The sequence below is a fragment of the Monopterus albus genome, unplaced genomic scaffold (genome assembly GCF_001952655.1).
Source record: "Monopterus albus unplaced genomic scaffold, M_albus_1.0 scaffold3.1, whole genome shotgun sequence".
Lineage (NCBI taxonomy): Eukaryota > Metazoa > Chordata > Actinopteri > Synbranchiformes > Synbranchidae > Monopterus > Monopterus albus.
In genome coordinates this window covers 7,113,976-7,131,016 of record NW_018127883.1, presented here as the reverse complement: position 1 = coordinate 7,131,016, position 17,041 = coordinate 7,113,976, and the positions used below count along the sequence as shown (strand labels likewise).

The following is a 17,041-nucleotide window of genomic DNA, read 5'->3' as shown; positions in this document are numbered from 1 at the left end:
CCTTTTAATTTGGCAATAACAGCCAAGCTGAACAGTACATGATAAGCAGTTAGGCCTACTGGTCAGGCGAGTACTGGGTCTGTGAAACCACTTTTATAACGTCTTCTCTGAGCTTGTCAAGTCTGAGAAAATATCCTTTGTGATGCTATCGATATAATCTCTGCTTAAAAAAAGTCTAATTATAAATGAAAGGCCTTTGTTACAAACTGGATGCGTTGTATTTGCAAACTATGGGTGTTTATCAGATGAATTAAAGACTTTATGAGTTGCATTATGAGAAATGTAAGATTAAGTTACCCATACTAAAGACTGATGTTAGCATATTTCTAGCTTTGCTTGATACAACCTGTGAACTATACATGTATTTAAATATTTCTGATGACAGATGTTTCCTCACTTGTCATCCTTTTGGGGGTGGGAGCACAGAGGTGGGGAGGAGCGCGTATCATGTTGCTTTTTCCTGCTGCAAACTTCGCTTCAAGTTGGACAGAAACAAGCAAGAGACCTGTCACTTCTCTGTGTTTTGACATAAAGTTGAGAGTATTACTGAAGAGAAAACGAGTTGAACAAAGGCCGCTTGTAGAAGTAGCTTATTCCATCGCGAGTCGAACACTTTATGCATTTTTTTTTTGTTGTTGTTTGACATCAAATCGCGAGTCGAACACTTTATGCATTTTGTTGTTGTTTGACATCAGGACAACCATGAAAGGGGGATTACTCTATCGGACATCAGTTTGGGAGAAGAAATGCGTGTTTTGGATTTGCTCTGTCCTGTTTTCAATAGCTGGAGGTAAGCAAGAACAAACACCCTGACATCCATGCTCTTCCTCTTTAACTGACGGACAAGACCTTCCCGGGCGAGTACCAGCTTGTTGACACACTCTTTTAGTCACAAATCATCTGACTTTAGTCCGCTGGTGGAAAACAATCAACCCTACTGTACATTGTGGATAAAAGCAAAAGACAGGCGCTAAGAAATATGTAGGTGCGGTGTTTTTAAGTTGACAAAGTTGGCTGTTGCGCTCCAATACGAGCTGGATGTGAAGGAAGGGTTAGCCTGCTTATTTTACGTGGTCTAAGTGAACTATGGCCCTGACTTAAACCGTGATATTCCCATTATATCTGCTTACAAGTATAAGCTCTTAGTAACCTATATGTTTAATACGCGGCCATGAAACATTTTAAACCTAATTTTGTCGTGTATTTCAGAAACAGCTGCACAGATAGGCAGCGTCTAATATTTAATTGACAACATACATGCCTGTCGCCTCTTTATCTGTTTGTTGCTTTCGTGTAGACAGAAAACATCTGGTGTGAAACTGTTCTAATGGTAGAGGCAGTGAAGTGTAAATCCACCATAAAGTCAAAAGTGGCAGCAGGGAACACGCCTGTGGATGATGACCTAACGGACCGGTCATTTCTTCTCCACGCCAGTTTTTTATGTATTCAGAGGAGCTGTAATTAAAAACAGGATTTTTCTCTCCCATGAGCTTTGGCATGACTTTAGGTTTAGGCATCTGACGCGGGAGGAGAGAGGAGAAGCAGCTGCCGCCTCCGGGGCGCAGGGTGCTTCACATCAAACGCCACTGAAACATTGCAGAGGTTATCAGTTTTCAGCTTTAGGATTTGGTCTGTTTAGATAAGCTCACACGATAAGTTTGCCAAAGGCAACGAGGGACGTTTACTTAACTTTTAGCCTGAATCATCCTGGACATGTTTGTTCTGAAATGAGATGTTTGTTCTATTTCAAATAGAAAAGATTAAAAACTAATCTGTTGTATGGTTTTTAAGTCTGGAATTATGTCTGCAGGGCTGTAAAACTCCCAAGAGTTTCTTTTCTAATCAGTGCCTGTTTTCCTCTCAGTTTGGACTGCTCCCTATCTGTTCTGTGCTGAATGAATAAATCTTTATTAGAATACAGCTAGTATATATGTTTCCTGGGTCAGTACCATTGACAAAAACAGGTCTGACAAGTGAGAGAGAGCCAGTGAGTGTGTTGTGTGGGAAATAGAGAAGGGGGAGCCCCTTTGTTCTTCTCTGATGGTTCTGGGTATGGCCTTTTAACAGCTGTAACTAAAATGTCAGTGTCTGATATTTAATATGTAGCAAGTCTGACACAAAAAAAAATCTCCATACGCAAGCAGCCTCCACACTGGGGACTCTGGGAACAGCCAAGGATGGAGAGCCTTGACTCTACTCTAGTGACAGCAACAAAAACATCATCCTACTGTGCTTCACTGTACTCCTAGTACAGATAGGAGATATTTAATTACAATAGAAACATATTAAATACTTACAGTATGAAAAGCATTTAAAATTGGAAAGACCAAAAAAAAGAGAGGAAATGGGCAAACTAGACAAAAAATAATGAACTCTGTAAAACTTATGTAATGATTGAACTTTTATTGTTTCAAAAGGCCCTTTAACATTTTCAAAATGATAGTTAAATGAGGTAACAATGTTGCAATTATGTGTGAGCGTTTAGCCACATAGTTAAAATTACAATGTAACTTTAGAGGAAATGAAGGTTGAGACTGAATGTTGATCACAAAATAAGAAAAGCACAGCAAATTATTATATTCATTCTTGGATCCCTGAAAATTATGACCTGTGTCAATGACCTGTAAGTGTTTCATTTTGTGACTAAGTATCTGTCTGATGTGCCAAGCTTTCACACTTCCTGCTGCTGAGAAGATGCCTAATGCAACTGCAAGTTTCATCTGAAACTCTCTCATCTGTGAGAGTGTGTGTGTGTGTGTGTGTGTGTGTGTGTGTGTGTGGAGAGGCTAATTCTCCTGCTGGTTTCATTAACACCATGTAACGGGTTGATTATCATTACCATTACAGTAGGTGTGAAATGGGTGGGGTTTGAGGTGCATGTGTGTGTGGGTAAGCAACCCTTGTACAAACACAGGTAGAGAGTTTGTGCAAATCAAAGGATACCAGATCTACCAGTAGACCGTGTTTAATTTAGCTTTTTTTGTATTAGCACCCCATTAATGCAGAACAGTAATACAAATACTGCATACTCAGCAGAAAAAGTAGCTGAAGTTGGCAGAAATGAAGATGTGTAATACCCAAAATCTATGCTGATGTGAATACTAAAGAAAGCTGTCAGAGGTAACATCTCTCACACAGGTGGCATTCAGGCTTAAAACAAAGGCAGGCCTGTTTCTGGACCCTCAGGGGCCATCAAGATCCCGAGATCAGAGAAGGATCTATAATAGAGCCCAATGACAGTTGTCTGTTGTGTACAAGTGAAAAAAAATCCTGTTAGTTCCGCACACAGTGCAAACCTTGCTGTCTGTTTTTACCTGGCTGCAACCACATCAAGACAGCTCTGAGAGTGCTGACACAGTAGTAACACCACCCACCTGGCACCTGAGATGGTACAACAAATGATACTCATTGTCTCCAAATACTCCTCTCTAAAGGTCATATCTTGTGAGTAAGCCATATGTGATTTCCTATATATTTGTTGTGTACAGTAGTGCTATATAGCTGACAGGTTTTGGCTGTCTAATCTAAAAACATCATGGTTCAGTTTTAAAGTATATTAAACATATTTTACAACAAAAATACTCTCTCTACTTTGCCAGAAACCCTTCTCCAATAGTGTACAGGAAAAAGTGTGGAAGAGTTGCCAAAAAGAAGGGCAAGGAGGAAGGCATGGTGGGTGTGAAACAGGAGAGGGGAAGTCCTTCCCCTCTTATTGTCCCACCACAGTAGCAGGAACAGCTGCCGGGGCAACATTTTCACTTTAATCAACCACTCTGCTCTTCCTATTGCTTTTCTCAACATACAATGGCTGGTACAGAGTTCAGCCACAAACACAGGAACATGGCATTTAAATGGCACTCTGTGACACAAACACAGGATGCACATGTACTGTATATGCAAAGCTAATCGGAAAGCAAAGGACGCTGACTGATGTGCTACTGTAGTTCCTGTTCAGTGTAAACTGACTACTTAACACTGATAGTGACATTTAGACAAGCAATTGTTGTGCTTCCTCATCTATGTTCTAACTGACCCAAAAGGCATGGTTATACTGCTGCCCTCTCAAAAGTAGTGGCAGTGCATTAAAAAACAGACAAAAAAAAATAAAAAAAAATCAGTTTTCACATTGGCAACAACTCCTGCAGTGACATCATTGTTGTTGGTAGGGGTGCACCCTGCTTGAAGTGTTTAGCCCATAAAGAGTTATGCAGCAGCAGCAGCTTTCTAACTCGCCTTCAAACAAGTTTCTGAGTAGTGAGGAGGAGGAGGAGGAGCTGTATTTGTTTTCTCGGACAAGTCAGAAAGGAAGTCCACTCCTCAAATCTTGACACTGATCATTTACCCTCCAAACATACACACACACACACACACACACACTGTAAAAATTTCTGCATGCATCAATACACAGTTGCACATATACTTCTTTTTCATGGCAATCCACCCCCACACATGCTTGACACACTCCCATGCAACCTTCCTGTCAACTCTGCAGCACTTAGCACTTGGGGGTGCATTTTATAGATTATACTGGGCCAGCGTTGTTTTTGTTGGTGAGGTGTAGATAGTGGCTCCATGACGGCTTAGATCAAGGATACCGTTATTTTGTTGTGTTACTACAATGAAATAACCATTCAGAGCACACATTAAAGATTTTATATATGTGTGCATTCCATTGCTGCAGTAAAGTCTTAACAGGATGTGGTTGAAGGCAATATTGTGGCATGTGAGAGTGAGAGAGCGGTTTATGCAATACGCAGCAAGTCACAGCTGTCTTTTTGATTTCCTGAATGTTCATACAAGGTACGTGTCAGAGAATCTGTGTCCGTGTGCAGTCTTCTGAGAAATAATGGGCTGTTTCACTGCAGTCACTGGGTAATGATACCAGCCAGCAACAAAACATCAGTCTGATTTCTACAAGTCTGATGGCAAAACAGATGTCACATTAGATCATATATGCATTGGTTAGTGTCTCGCTGTGGCTGTCTGAAAGGATCAAACAACTGTAACATCCAGAGGAGGATAGTGTATTTAGTTTAACCAGCAGACTGTGTACTATCTCTAACCACAGTACAAATATACAGAAGAGGATACAAACTGTGCTGACCTCAAAGGCAAAAAAAAAAAACTAAACTAAACAAACAACCAAACAAAAAAAAAAAAAAAAAAAAAAAAGGAAGCATGGTGACGGGCGACCTGGCCAGGATGTACCCCCGCCTCTCGCCCAGTGTCAGCTGGAATTAGTTCCAACCCCCCACAACCCTCTTCAGGATAAGTGGTATAGATAATGAATGGATGGATGGATGGATGGATGCGAGGTGTGTGGATTTTTGCTGGATTTTAAATCCATGTGGTGATTGGTAATTGCTATAATTAGTTGTTGCACTGTGGTTATCTGTATTATATGAATAAAGCTATTCAAAAAATCTAGAATGTAGCAATTTACATACATTAGCATAAATGATCTAAATTACTTATATTTATTCCTTTAAATTTGTGTTCCCTAGGTTGAGCTTGTCAGGCACATTCTGTAGTTTTCTCATATAAATCCCATCTCTTCCACTGGGATTGGCAGAATTTAACCCTAATCACAGCCATATCCCAAAATGTTATCATCTCTAACTTAAACCTTTGACTGGTAGAGGTTGTTTGTGATGGTATCTATAGCCAGGGACATATGCCTGTCTGAAAAATACAACTCAGGGAACAAATGTTGCTGATCTACTACATGTATTGCCTATATTCTTCCATATGTGTTGTCTCTCCAGCTACAGGTGAGATGTCCCATGGCCACTCCACAATAAGCGTTTCTGCTCCTCACCTGTACTACAGCTGTCCTGAGGGCGCAACTGTCAGAATGATGTGTACCCAGAGTGGTGCTGCCTTGCACTCCAGCGATATCGTAAAGCGCATTTGGCTCTTCACACCCCACAGTGACAAGCACTGTGTGAGACACCAGGGCCCACGTAATACCAACATCATTCATCATTCCCATGCCAATCACAGCTTTCCACCAGGGATGCATTATGAGCGTAAAGGGCAGAACTTCTGGGTGGTTCTGGAGAACGTGACCGGTGCTGACCAGGGTCGCTACTGCTGTGAGATCCTGGACGTACAGGTGGAAAATAAACATCCTTCCATCGTTGACAAAACTCACAGCCACGTTATCCTCCAAATTACACCACGTAAGGACATGAAATGTATTACTGTGAAGCCTTAAGTTAGTATATGGTAAACTCAAAGGGGAAGAGGTTAATTCAGTGTCCTATGCAAGCTGTTACTGTAAGTAGGGCAAGTTGATGGTTAGTTTCCTTTTGTCTGTGTGATGTGGTCTATGAAATCTCATTGTGGCCTTCAACTTTGTGCCTAAATGTCACACACTATGGTGAATAGCATCTGTTGCATTTAACAGGAAAAACCAACATCAGTGCTACATTGTAATATACTGTGTATAGTCAATGCATTTGCTCTCTTTCTAGGGAGAAATGGCTCTCAAGATTGCACTGTCTGGGATCCCGCCCCATCAGGTAGTATGTCACTTTATTCAAGGCTTCATAGCCAATGAATGATGGGCCAGTTATTCCATTTATTTAACTCACAGTCTCTGTTGCTTCCCCAGGCTCTGCGCCAGTGGCCCTGGCTGTAGCAGCATGCATCTTGGCTCTGCTCTTCCTGCCTCTTATTCTGGTGCTTGTGTACAAACAGAGGCAGAGTGCACAGACAAACAGACGTATGTATTACTGGGCGCGCACACGCATTTTAAGTTCCATGTCCATGCTGCGGGTCAAGTCAGCTGTCATGACCAATATTGTTTTTGTCTGACCTGTTTTTGTCTGACCACTGAGTCAGTGAGGTAGATTAAGAGTATTTCATACAGTAGGAAGCACATTCATGCTATATCCGTTTCAGTTCATTCACAATAGCCCGTTTCCTCTCTCCCAGGTGCACAAGAGCTGGTGAGGATGGACAGGTAGGTTTTCCCACAGTCAGTCAGGCAGCTGATCTCACAGAGCAGCTTCAAAACACAGCTTCTCTTGAGAATAATAACACTGTTTACATGGATATTCTACTACTGTCTGTAGTGGCCACAACATTTCTGCCAAATTCCCTAATCATACTATAATGCATTACAACTAAAGTCCTATGAACTTTTACTTGTTCAAGAGCTACAAACAGCTTAAAAACACAAATAAACCATTACCATGTTCATTTACATAACCTACTGTGCAACAAAAAGGACCTCTGCCCAGAACACCGGCAGTGTGTCATGCCCATTGCTTGGTTATTTTAAGATAAGGTGCATTCTATGCACGTATACAGGCTATTAAAACAACATTCTACATGAGTCTGCATGATTTATAAATTATAAACCATTTTGGTATAGTAGTAAATGTTCATTTCTGAACAACAAACATCAAGTATTAAAGCCTTGAATACTGCTAGAGCACAAACATGACAGACATATACCTTCAAAATGTCTTGAGCAACAGATGAGTGTTGTAACAGTTTGCTTTGCCATGCCAGCATTTCTTACTAATCTATATACTTGTCTTTCTTGTGTCTGTATGTTTGTCAGTGGCCACGAGAACCCAGTGTTTCTTGGGGGATCACCACAGACTAAAACCCGTACCGTTTCTCAGATCATGACCAGACAGGCTTCTGAGACAGGACGCCACCTGTTGTCTGAGCCAGGAACCCCCCTTTCTCCTCCTGCATACGTATTCTTTCCAGTAGAAGGTAGGACACAAACACACACAAAACTATACATCATGACAACACAAAAGCAACTCAAACTACTGTGTGCCCAATATTCAGGTCAAGACACTGAAAGGGACAAAAAGTAGGACAGGACACAATAGTCATCTACTGATTAAAGCTAATTATTAAACAATATAAAAACTACTAAATCACTCAGCACACACTGGGAAATACTGATATCTCACCCACTCTTCACTGTGCCCTTTAGCCTGAGTCAAACCTCCCTTGGACCAGCACCATAACACAAAGAAAGCTGAGTATGAGTTATCTCACTTTTACAGGAGTTCATTTACATGGCTGCCTTTCAGTTTAGGAGTGAGTGTGCACTATATCCACTGATAATACATGCCTTATTAACTACATTCTGAACCTGACTCCCTTCATATTCACACTCGATACTCATATGACGCAAAAAAAAGCACGCAAGTAGTGACAGCTAACTGCATTACGCAAAGACAGTTTTGGAAATGGTATTGCAAAATGTAGCGTCAGTTTGGTAAAAGACTGATGCAACAGAAGAACATCCATGACTGTGTGTACTTCAGCTGAAACACCCTGCATTTGGGGGAAGTGTTGGTGTACAGTGTTCACATTTTTGTGAGAGACTGCACGCTCACACTCAAAACAGCTGGGTTGAGATGACGTGGTTAAGAAAAGATGTTTTCCTTAGGAAGCTTAATTTCTCTTACCCATACAAATGCATCCACCTCCTTTTGCTGTCATCTGCTGAAAACTTGTGCCTCCCTCGCACGTTGTCCTCTACCCAACAGTGCTCTTATTTAACACTAATGGCCTCTCTGCCTTTCTGTCAGACTCGAGCTGAAATAATACTGAAAATTTAGTTACGGTGAAGGGGTTCAATCGGACTGTTTTTCTACTGATTCCCAGGACACCTGTGCAGACATTCCAGACATACTGAGGCAGATTGCCCTGTTTCCTGGCAGCACACACTCACAAAGGACAGAAGTGTTACTTCTATTCCGTGAGCAATCATGCACGGTCTCGTAAACACTCAAAGTCTCAAACTCTCATAAAAAAGTCTTAAACATGGAAACTTTTGTTTTTCCGTCTACTACAACCGACAAATATAAGTATAAGATAAAACTGGATCACTCCCACTAACTGAGATGCTGCAGTTTCAGCTCATGTACCCATACTGAATTCTGGTAATAGGTAATGTCATTAGCAGGAAAACCTCTGCTTATTGTAAGTGACAGATGGAAACTTCCACTGCTTGATGACATCTCAGATTACAGCTATTATTTCTCCTCTGGAGAGAGACAAATACTGATAAAACCATGACAATTTCTACAAAAAAAAAATAAAAATAAATCTTTTACATTTGTTAACATGGATTTTCCCTGCCAAAGCTCATTTCCTTTACAGTTACACAAGTTTAGGTTTCTTGTCTGAGGTTTCATGTTATGTGGATAAAAGCCAAATGTCAGCTTTCTTCTTCATCTTTTTTGGCTAGCTGACCTTAAGCTGAGTGGAATTGAACTAGCAGCAGTTCCCTTTTATCTTTAACATGTCGCAACTGAGAGTTAAGGCCTCTTTGTTCCGCTTTTACATGTATTTTCAAGTAAACTTATTCTGTGAAATCTATCAGTCTCTGTCTGTGTTTGTACTATTCTAAAATGTAGAAGGTGTGTATTTTAGGCAGGAAGTGCAATTTTGAATGTCCAAACGTTCTACTACAGTGTCTATAAAAGTATGCACTCCCTTGGATATTTTACCCTTTTATTGATTTTATAAATCATAGTCAATATAATTTGGCTTTTTTGACAAAAAAATTACAAAAAACCCTCTTTAATATCAAAATGAAAACAAAGTAATGTCAGTTAAATAAAAATATGTAATGGGAAATAAGTGATTGCATAAATATTCACCCCTTTTAAAATGACTGACCTAAATCAGCCAGTTGGTGCTGGTAGTCTCACAGTTAGTGAAAAGGGGATCACCTGAGTGCAGTGAATGTGTCTCAAGTGATTGTAGTATTAAGACACTTGTGTCTGGAAGGTCCAGCCACTGGCTAATCACTATTCCTGGATACCATTACACCATGAAGACAGAATAACACTCCAAGCAACTCAGAGAAAAGGTTATTGAAAATCAATAACAGGGTAAAACATTCAAGGGGGTGAATACTTTTTATAGGCACTGTATGTAAATTTCCCCATCAGCACAAAAACAAATATGTATTTGTGTATCTTGATACATTGTGATTACCTGGTATCATGTCTGTGCCCTCACTGTCTTGTTCTTTTCTCTGTTCTAGACGTCATTCCTGAGTCTCCAGACCTCCAGCAAGTTTAAAGGTGGATGAAGCCTATTCAACATCCTAACTGCTGTCCTGGAAACAGTCCAGCAGCTCTCTCTCTTCTCTGTATCTCCATTGTGATGCTGTCCTTATCAGCTAACATTAACCTCTGCAGGAACTGTCATCTATACATTGTCTGGACCGCAGGAGGGAGCGTACTTTTATTTTAAACGATTTACATCTACAACAATTGCTGGAAGGTCTAAAGCGAACCTTTGCTTGTGAGCACTTGTGGCAGGTTCTGGGTTTGTGATGTTCCATTTAACGTTGACAACAGCTCATGGACCAACAGGTGCCCTAGTCTGGTGGTGCCTGCTGACTGACACGAACACAAAGTGTCGGGGGTCCAGGCCATGTGCAGGGGTGGCGTGTTAAGATGCAGTTTCTGTGGACCTTAAGGTCTAGGTTTTTTCACACCTAATACATTTGATGCAGTTCAATAAAAAGGTGCATTTATTGTTTGGCTCTTTTAGGCTGGTGTGCACTCTAATTCCAAACAACAAAAGCCAAAGAACTGCACTGCACACCGCCTTGTTTTTGTCTACTGTCAAACTGAACTGTGGTGCAGTTTGTGGTGTGAACACAAAGCAGACTAACCACATGATACCATAGTAAATATACAACAATAGTGTGATTAAAAAAAAAAAAAAACACTATTAAACTGAGATGATCCATTTGCTGTTTGTGGGAAATGGCATATAATGACAAGATTTAATGGTAACAAGGTATGGACCTCAGCACGTGAGTGCAGGAATATTACATTACAATTAAGGAAGTGAAGAGAACCTAAAACAGAAGTGTGTGGTGCTTGCGTGCTGCTCTGTGTAGTTTGACACTTCCCCATTAAATGGTACATAGTGATAACACACCGAGAGCATCCACTGATCACATCAGGTGCCCCCCCCCACAAACACATTTGAACCGTAGGTGCGAAATAGAGCTGAGGCTCTCTCTTATCCCTGTCATTGTAATAAAGTGCTCTAATAGCTTCACACCAAAGCTTCAGTCATCTGAGAAGTTCCAATATTCTTGTACAGTAATTGTACAGCTGACAGTAATTCGTTGTTATGGCATTACACTGTCTCTCTGTATCATTTTTACTTGGCCTCGGCTTCTTTTTTCTTCCCACCTTGCTACTTCAGTTACTGTCAGCTCTGTTACTCTAAATGCTGTCCTTCCTTCTTGTGCTCTCAGAAATGCAGCACTTCACAGTGGCCATATCTATATTCATAAAGTGCTGAAAATTGCAGTCAACGCAGTGTTTAGGGGGCAAAAATTCTTCTTCTTTTTTTTAAATAGTTGATACTTGTCATTCATGCTCATGTACAGTTTAATAATTAAGAGTAAAATGTTTAATGATTTTCTTCTGAATGTAGCCTAAGAGATTGTTTTATTAAAAGAAAAACACCAGCATAAAACTTCCATCCAAGATGTTGATGGTGAGGGACTGATCTGTTTTGTAAATAGTTTTGTTGTTTTTTAAATTTTTGTTGGGACTTGTATATTAGTATTTTTTCCTGTTTTTTGTGTGTGTGAGAAGGAATGACTTTAACCAAAGACTATTCACACAAAATAAAAGAAAGGGAAAGGAATTGTAAGTGATTGCAATATTGATGCAACATTGTGTATGATTATGCAAAACCACTGGTGGTTTTTCCACAGTGAGGTAAAATGTGTACCGATGGCACATAACGGAAGTCATCTTTTGATGCACAGTAGGTGTACAGGACGGGGTATTGCAGATAACATGTTCTGTTGTTTTTTTCTTGTTGGAAGATTTTAATTCTTTGGACAGTCAGTGTTTGAGTATTTGTGTTTTCAATTGTGTCTGTATGTGCCCATCTTTCTATGGTTGTGTGGACCAATTTTAGTAATAATAACATTATTGTGTGAAGATTTTGCCATTGTGAGGACATTTTGGTCCTCACAACTTGAAAGGCTGTTTGGGGGTTAAGACTTTGTTTTAGGGCTCAGGTTGGAATTAAAACTGAGTATACGGTTTAGGTTAGGGTAGGGGATAGGAATTTAGTTATGATGGTTAAGGGAAGGGTAAGTGGCTATGATATGCACTATGTCAATGAGTGTCCTCACAACTACAGTATAAAGAGACCAAAGTGTGTGTGTGTGTGTGTGTGTGTGTGTGTGTGTGTGTGTGTGTATGCGTGTTTTCAAATTTGTTACACTTTCAAAAAAATAACTGTGGTGTGGTTTATACGTCTGTGCATGCATACTGTATTGCACACAACTTTGTAAATTCTGTTTGTGTGTTATACTATAAAAGGCTTGTACATATTTTGCATTTGAAAATAGTCCTGGCTGTAGCTTTTATAATAAAATGGAACCTTAAAGCTTAAAGCCTTGTGTCTAATCTTTGAAATCAGTGTTCCTTGCAACTGGCAGGTCTCCAAAACTATCAAGGACTACAAGGACGTGCTGCACTTGCTGCCGAGGGAGTTATTATAGATGGAACAAGGGTGTTCCACTTCTGTGCCTTTAAGCTGGTGCACATCAGAGGGAGTCTGCCATTAAGAAGACAAAATGATAAAACAATCTTAGTATCTTGTTTTATGAGAAAAGAGCCTTTAAATGGGAGGAAGGAGGTTTGGTGCTGACCATGTCTGGTCTACAGTGTTATTTCTAGTTTTCTTGTATTAACAAGAGCCATATCATTATAGTTTGTACCTGTTACATCCTACTGTGGGCCCTAGACTTGCTAGGTTAAAAAAAAAAAAAGGCCACTTAACAGTACAACTGTCAACATGACACCTATAGTACATATACTTCTCTCTGAACACAATAAACGAGCCATTTAAATGTTGTCAACATCAAAACAGGAAAAGCAACACATACACCTTTTTTTCTTTTTGGAGATGTGACCTTCCTGTTTACAAAAGGTGTTTCCTGTGGCTTCGCAGCTGATCAGCTAACACAGAAGATAAACCAACCACTGTATTTGATTTATTGTTTGGGCTGTTTGAACCATGTTGTCTTACTATGCTCCATATTTGATTTATACTGTACCCTGGATTAAGGCAGGTAAATAAGGAGGCAGAATCCCCAGAACAGGTGCATCTGTCAGTTTGTAGTGGACTGATTGTCCACAACAGAGCCCTCTTCTGGTCATAAGATGTGCTTGTGAAAGATGAAGAAGACCCACCAACTGACTCAGATTTGATTTTCACCATTTTGTAAAGGTTACTGTGTCATACTGCCAAATATATGTTTAAAAAGAAATTATTTTAAATCATAAAATGACGCACTGACATTACAATGACTAACACAACAATACAAAGTATTTAGGACTTAATTGAAATAATTTGATAAGTTGGGATAGATTTACCGACAGAGGCGGCGTCCCATCATCTTCCACAGTGACAGTGAGTTGGTACTCTTGTTGGCGCTCTCGGTCAGGAGGGGCTGGCCGTGTCACCATCTCTCCTGTCACACGGTCCATGCGGAACGTCAGGTCTTGGTTTCCAGCGGTTATGTAGTAAAACAGCATGGCGTTGGGACCGATATCTCGATCAGTAGCTGTCACTCGGAGGACTGACGTACCTCCTCCGACATTCTGCAATTTAAATAAAAAAAGGAGCCCCATTATTGATTGCCTACAGTGGAATAGATGGAAACCTGTGACAAAATAGTTAAATATTATTCTGAAACTAAAAATCACTAATTATACCAGTAACATTATTCAGCTTTTGTTCAAGATACATACAAAATTATTAAAACATGCAAATTTGACAGCAAATCATGTGTGGACAAAACACTGAACAACACGCTCCATGGGATGTGAGTGTGTTGTGCCCACCTCGCTTATGCTGACATTGTAGCCTCTCTGGCTTTCAATAACAGGTGCATTGTCATTGACATCCAAGATGTTGATGGTGAGGGACTGATCTGTTTGCCTGGGAGGTGACCCATTGTCAGTGGCACGCACCTGTAACAACATACACGTACTGACTATGTATGTACACACACAGCATACAGTCACATAGGGGACAAGGTGAGATCAAATGTATGCACGTCTTCCTCAGCACTTGGTTAGAAATATACCGCACATTCAGGGTTGGTAGTTCTGTGCAATAGTGTAGGATGTAGTGTGAGTTCCTCTCTAATATTTCAATATCAGATAAGTTCCAAACCTAAAAAATGGCCACAGATATCATACAATAAAATAAGTGTGACATGTAAGCAGTTTATTTTTGTTCTGAGATTAGATATTGAGTCAGGGTAGATGTAGGAAAGAGTTATATGTCCATAGAGGTATGTAGTGAAAGATGTCATAACTACAGGTGGATTTGCTGCCTAACCTTCAAAAGGTAGCGGTCTACTGACTCTCTGTCCAGGGGAGCATTGACATAAACCTCTCCATATGTGTGGTTCACTGTCTTGATCTTGAACACATCCTCCATGTTGCCTGCCACCAAACTGAAATTGACCTGAAAGTGAGAAATGAGGCAAAATATGACAAAGATAAAGGGGGAGAGACAGAGTGAAGGAATAAAAATGCCACATCAGCTTTCAGTTCAATCAGAAACTCTGATCATAAAGTTACTCATAATGTGTGAATAGTTGAATAACTGTATTTGGCTGTCTAGGTTCTAAGTCTCGAATAAATCACACCACATACTAAAGAATCAAGGAGACGCACAACTGAGACCTCCGTGAAGCAAAAGAAAGAAGATTAAATAAATAGACAAGGAATGCCACTGAAAAATGTTATAGAGGCCTGTCTTTTTGGTGATGATTGTATGGTGTTGCTCACGTTTTTAAAGGTATTAGATTAATTGATTGTTTGCTGTTCAAGAGCCATAGATACTGTACGATCTTTAAAACTAATATTTTTCTTTCTGTCTGAGTAGGTAAATTTATTTCCTTTTTGTCATTGTTCTCACCAGTCCATTCAATCCAGCATCTTTGTCCCTTCCAGCCACTAGTGCCACTCTTCTCCCGATGGGTGTGTTTTCTAGGATGCTCACTGAAGTATCAGATGTGATGTCAAACTCTGGACTGTTGTCATTCTCATCCAGAATGGTGATTGAAACCTGTTGAGAGGCAAGATCAAATGTGGTCTCTATCACACACCACTTAAATTATACTTACCTTTGGAATTAATTCAGCCAAGACACGAGACCAAAAATCAAGATTTATTTAACCAGAAAAATGTCAGTGAGATTAAAAATGTCTTCTTCAAGAATGTCTTATAGAAGAACACAGTTCATACTGTCCTTTGAGGTCTATAAAAACAAGTCTTACCTTCTACAGTCCCATTGAGATGCATAGAATAAAAGAGGAATGTCATTAGGTTTTCTATAACAAAACAGATACATAAACATATACTGTAATAAATTAAAACTGCACATGAAAAAGAAAGGTAGGGCTTAAATAACTAAATGCATAGTGAAGCATCATACCACAGTGGAGTCCTTTTTAGGTCCTCCATCATCAGCCACAACAGTCAAGGTGTACATATCCCCCTTCTCTCTGTCCAGCAGGCCTGTCACTGTGATACGGCCCTGAAACATCAAACACATCAGCATGCATCCCCGCCTCCATAAAGATTCCATGCAAAACAATAATCTTCCCAATGTGACAGACAGGAAGAAAGTCTAGCAAGTATCATAAAAATCAAAAATTTCAAAAAGTCACCATTTTTCTTCTATCAAAGGAATCAAATGACTTCAAAGCAAATAAGCTCTTTGATCAGCTTACAGTCATGAGGCAACAAGAGCATTAGCTGAAATCACAGTGGAAGAGGTGTTACTGAATCACGCTGTGATTAATGGATGAAATATATTAGACCGAAGGTGGACGTAGTCTTTGAAGTGTACAAACAAGAGACATGTACATTGTGTTCATCTCTTCAGTGAGCTCCTCCACTGCTCCCTCACTCACCGTGACACTGTCTATCTTGAAGAGGGCCAGAGCTGCAGGTGACGTATCAGGGTCAAAGCGATAAGTCAGCTGGTTCAAGTTGTCGGCTGACTGGGCCCGCACCTGGACAACCTCTGTCCCCGTGGCGATGTTCTCACGTAGCGAAGCCTCATAACTGGCAGAGAGGAAGGCCACGGCCTCATCCAGCTCATTAAGTAATGTCACATAGACGGTGCAGAAGCCTCGGTGGAAGGGTGGAGCCTGGTCAGTGGCCGAGACATTCATCAGGTAGGTGGTCTTGGTCTCGTAGTCCAGATAGTCTACAGTGGTAACCAGGCCGGTGCTTATGTCTACCTCAAACTTGCGATCCGAGCCAGAAACAATGGCGTAAGCCACAGCTCCACCATCACCTGAACAAGAGACAAGTAGGAATGGGGTAGGTGGTAATAATGACTAATAATGACTTCAAAACTTGTTTTTTCTTAAACTGTTGTGAGAGTTTCCGGTAGCTGCTAGGATACAGTAATTAATTTGGAAATCTTGAAACACTGTTACACTGAAGCTATAGATACATGCAAGCAGCTTCCTCAATTCTGTGTTATGTTCAGCAGCTGTTGACACTCTTCACTGTTGCCTTTGTTGGGTTTATTTCAGTTTCTGGCCTGCTGTAATGCTTTGGAATATGTATGTAATAGCACCAGAATCCCTTTACACCAGGGGAAGTGAATAGAGGAAGTTTGAACTGTGGAGCAGAAGTGTGATATAACAAGAAACAAAAAAAGGTCTGTTAAAAGGCTCTTTCTGTTTATGGTAAAACTCAGGGATACTGAAGGGTTGACAACAAGAACATCTGTTGACTGGTGTGAGATCTGACTTACCCGTGTCAGGGTCTGTGGCCCGCACCACAATCACAGAGGTACCAATGCCAGCGGTCTCTCTAAGGCCCAGACGGTTGTATTGTTGCTGGGTAAACACTGGCACTTCGTCATTGGCATCATCCACATATATGATCACCTGCAGGGGAAGACATGCACATCAACTATACCCTGACCTGCTGACCTCCAATAAATAGATTAATGGAATCCTGCT

General features: G+C 40.5%; 2 protein-coding genes across 7 annotated transcripts in view; one reads left to right on the top strand and one right to left on the bottom strand.

The window, feature by feature from the left end:
* cdh23 (cadherin-related 23) overlaps nucleotides 1-17,041 on the bottom strand; it is a 163,217-nt gene that overhangs the window by 18,627 nt on the left and 127,549 nt on the right. For 4 of the 5 annotated variants that reach the window (XM_020598881.1, XM_020598898.1, XM_020598907.1 and 1 more), the window contains 8 exons: nucleotides 16,831-16,966; nucleotides 15,974-16,362; nucleotides 15,493-15,594; nucleotides 15,335-15,337; nucleotides 14,974-15,123; nucleotides 14,389-14,517; nucleotides 13,887-14,015; nucleotides 13,416-13,643 (listed from right to left, as the gene is read on the bottom strand). In XM_020598881.1, coding sequence (XP_020454537.1) covers nucleotides 13,416-13,643; nucleotides 13,887-14,015; nucleotides 14,389-14,517; nucleotides 14,974-15,123; nucleotides 15,335-15,337; nucleotides 15,493-15,594; nucleotides 15,974-16,362; nucleotides 16,831-16,966 — 1,266 coding nt within the window. Of the gene's footprint in view, nucleotides 1-13,415; nucleotides 13,644-13,886; nucleotides 14,016-14,388; nucleotides 14,518-14,973; nucleotides 15,124-15,334; nucleotides 15,389-15,492; nucleotides 15,595-15,973; nucleotides 16,363-16,830; nucleotides 16,967-17,041 lie in introns of those variants that run through there. The other variant, XM_020598914.1, reaches the window with a different exon arrangement.
* vsir (V-set immunoregulatory receptor) lies at nucleotides 448-12,430 on the top strand. 2 transcript variants are annotated; one of them, XM_020598948.1, is made up of 8 exons: nucleotides 448-597; nucleotides 650-790; nucleotides 5,766-6,182; nucleotides 6,477-6,524; nucleotides 6,617-6,727; nucleotides 6,940-6,967; nucleotides 7,574-7,734; nucleotides 10,034-12,430. In XM_020598948.1, exons 2-8 carry the CDS (start codon nucleotides 703-705, stop codon nucleotides 10,069-10,071), a joined length of 891 nt encoding a protein of 296 aa, XP_020454604.1. In that variant the 5' UTR covers nucleotides 448-597; nucleotides 650-702; the 3' UTR covers nucleotides 10,072-12,430. The 2 variants fall into 2 exon arrangements, with proteins under 2 accessions (XP_020454604.1, XP_020454596.1); XM_020598940.1 differs by having other exon boundaries at nucleotides 448-649; nucleotides 696-790.